General features: G+C 46.1%; 1 protein-coding gene across 1 annotated transcript; it reads right to left on the minus strand.

The window, feature by feature from the left end:
- Positions 1–6: 6 nt before the first annotated feature.
- On the minus strand, positions 7–1,216 carry LOC104997487 (cancer/testis antigen 47A-like; the record flags this gene model as incomplete). The annotated part of the gene is made up of 1 exon (XM_010852262.1): positions 7–1,216. A coding segment is annotated over exon 1 (312 nt), but the record flags the coding sequence as incomplete, so codon positions are not given.
- Between the last annotated feature and the right edge of the window lie 656 nt (positions 1,217–1,872).

Here is a 1,872-nt window from a genome sequence, read left to right on the forward strand (position 1 = left end):
CGTTAAGCTGAAGCCGCTCATGGGGAAGTGGCGCGAGACCACCATGCGGTTCACGCCCTGCGCCTGCTCCTCCACCTCCCTCTCCTCAGCCGGCCTGATGTCGGAGAATTCCTCAGCGTTCCCGCCCTCCAGGGCCGCCTCCCTCGGGCCTCCTGAAGCCCCCACAGCTGCACCTGCCTCAGCCTCAGGCATGGAGTCACCCCTGCGAGGCTCAGAGTTGCGGTCCACACCGTCACGGGCTCCGGCCTGGGCCCCCACTGCACCTGTTGGGCCTTCCTGCCCGCCATGGGTCAGATCTCCATCCCCCGTGGTAGACATGGTAGCCGGCAGTTACCTCAGCCTGGCGGGTGACGATGGCAATGGCGCAGGTGGTGGCACCCGAAGTGGCTGCCCTGAGAGGAGGCTGAGGGAAGTGAGATGGACCAAGGCAGTCACGGAAGGGACCACAGAGGAGGCCCCACGACCGGGAGGGTAGGCGGCCAATGGCGGAAGCGTCCGACGGAAGTCGGGCCTCAGGCAGTGGAGCCAGGCCACAGTCGAGGGGCGGGGCCGGAACAGTTAACGGTGGCATGTGACCCCTCGTCACGAGCTTTGGGCTCATTTGCTGACAAACAAGGATTGACGTGCTCTGTGTCCAATGAACGGCCAAGGCCCTTGGTTGTCAAATTGCTCACAATTGCCTACTTGTTCTTTGACGCGTTAGGGTTCTGACATGTGTGGAGGTCTTCTAGGGTCGTGTCCTTTATGTAATTGTGCAGGAAAGTATTTATGAAGGCATCCTGGGCCATGTGAACTGTGAGAAATTTCCCACCTGGGAATTTCCACCTGGTAATGGCTCATGTGAATAGAGACAGGGTCATAAAAATGTTGTATATCTCAGATGTTAGCAGTACTAAAAACCTCCGAAGAAGAGAAAGAGAATTTGGACAATTTAACTTCGTGAAAAATAGTTGGAAAAGAGTAGACAAATTGAAATGAATGCAGTCAGAACTGAATGTTGAGAAGTGTTGGAGAAGTTAGGAGCTAGAAGGTGTATAATGAACCCAGACAAATTCACTTAAAGCTTTGAAAACTGAATAAAAAAAGAGAGGTTTCTTTAAAGGATCAGGTCATCTCCTAAGTGCTAAGCATGACAGACGTTAAAAGGGCCACCTTCCTAGGATGTTTCAGAGGCAACAGTCCCAGACTTTTTATTGATCTCAAGATCCACTTAGTCCAGACCCCAAGTGTAATTTTGCAAATTATGCAGAAATTAACTGCTTTTACAGTCAATCTGTAAAGAAAGTTTTGTAGCACTAAAAATATTTTTTGAAAAAGATATAGCCAGTTACATCTGGATGTTACATTTAGGAAAAATACTAATAAGTCTCATAACTGTAAAGAGGGATTTTTTCCCCCTTTCATTCAGTTCAGTTTCAACCGAATTTTAGTGATTGTATTTTTCCTCTGTCTCACCTCGGGAATGGAGCATGGTGTTTCTGTAAATCATTGGTTTAAATTTGGAAGGCAATGCCAATAATCTCTAATCCAAAATTCTCATTATGAGGACAGCAAAAAAGAGGCAGAATCCCAATCTGAGGTCTGAGTTGGTTTAACATTTGCTGCCCTGAGTGATCTTGAAACAGTTACTTATCATTTCTAGGCCTCAGTTTTATCATCTGTATAGGTGACATTCAATGAAACTATGAGTGAGGTAGATGGAAGAAGATAGAATTTTATTTAGGATACTGAGCTTTTGTTGAAAATGTGTTTTTAGTTTGATTTTGCCTTGTAAGTTGGTGAATGTTTCTAAGTATGTAGTTTTCCTTTTTTATGTTGTAAAATCTAATAATATTTTCTTTTTTCTTGGTTTAAACCTCATAAATTTGTACA

Source organism: Bison bison, unplaced genomic scaffold, assembly GCF_000754665.1.
Source record: "Bison bison bison isolate TAMUID 2011002044 unplaced genomic scaffold, Bison_UMD1.0 scf7180017851950, whole genome shotgun sequence".
Classification (NCBI taxonomy): Eukaryota; Metazoa; Chordata; class Mammalia; order Artiodactyla; family Bovidae; genus Bison; species Bison bison.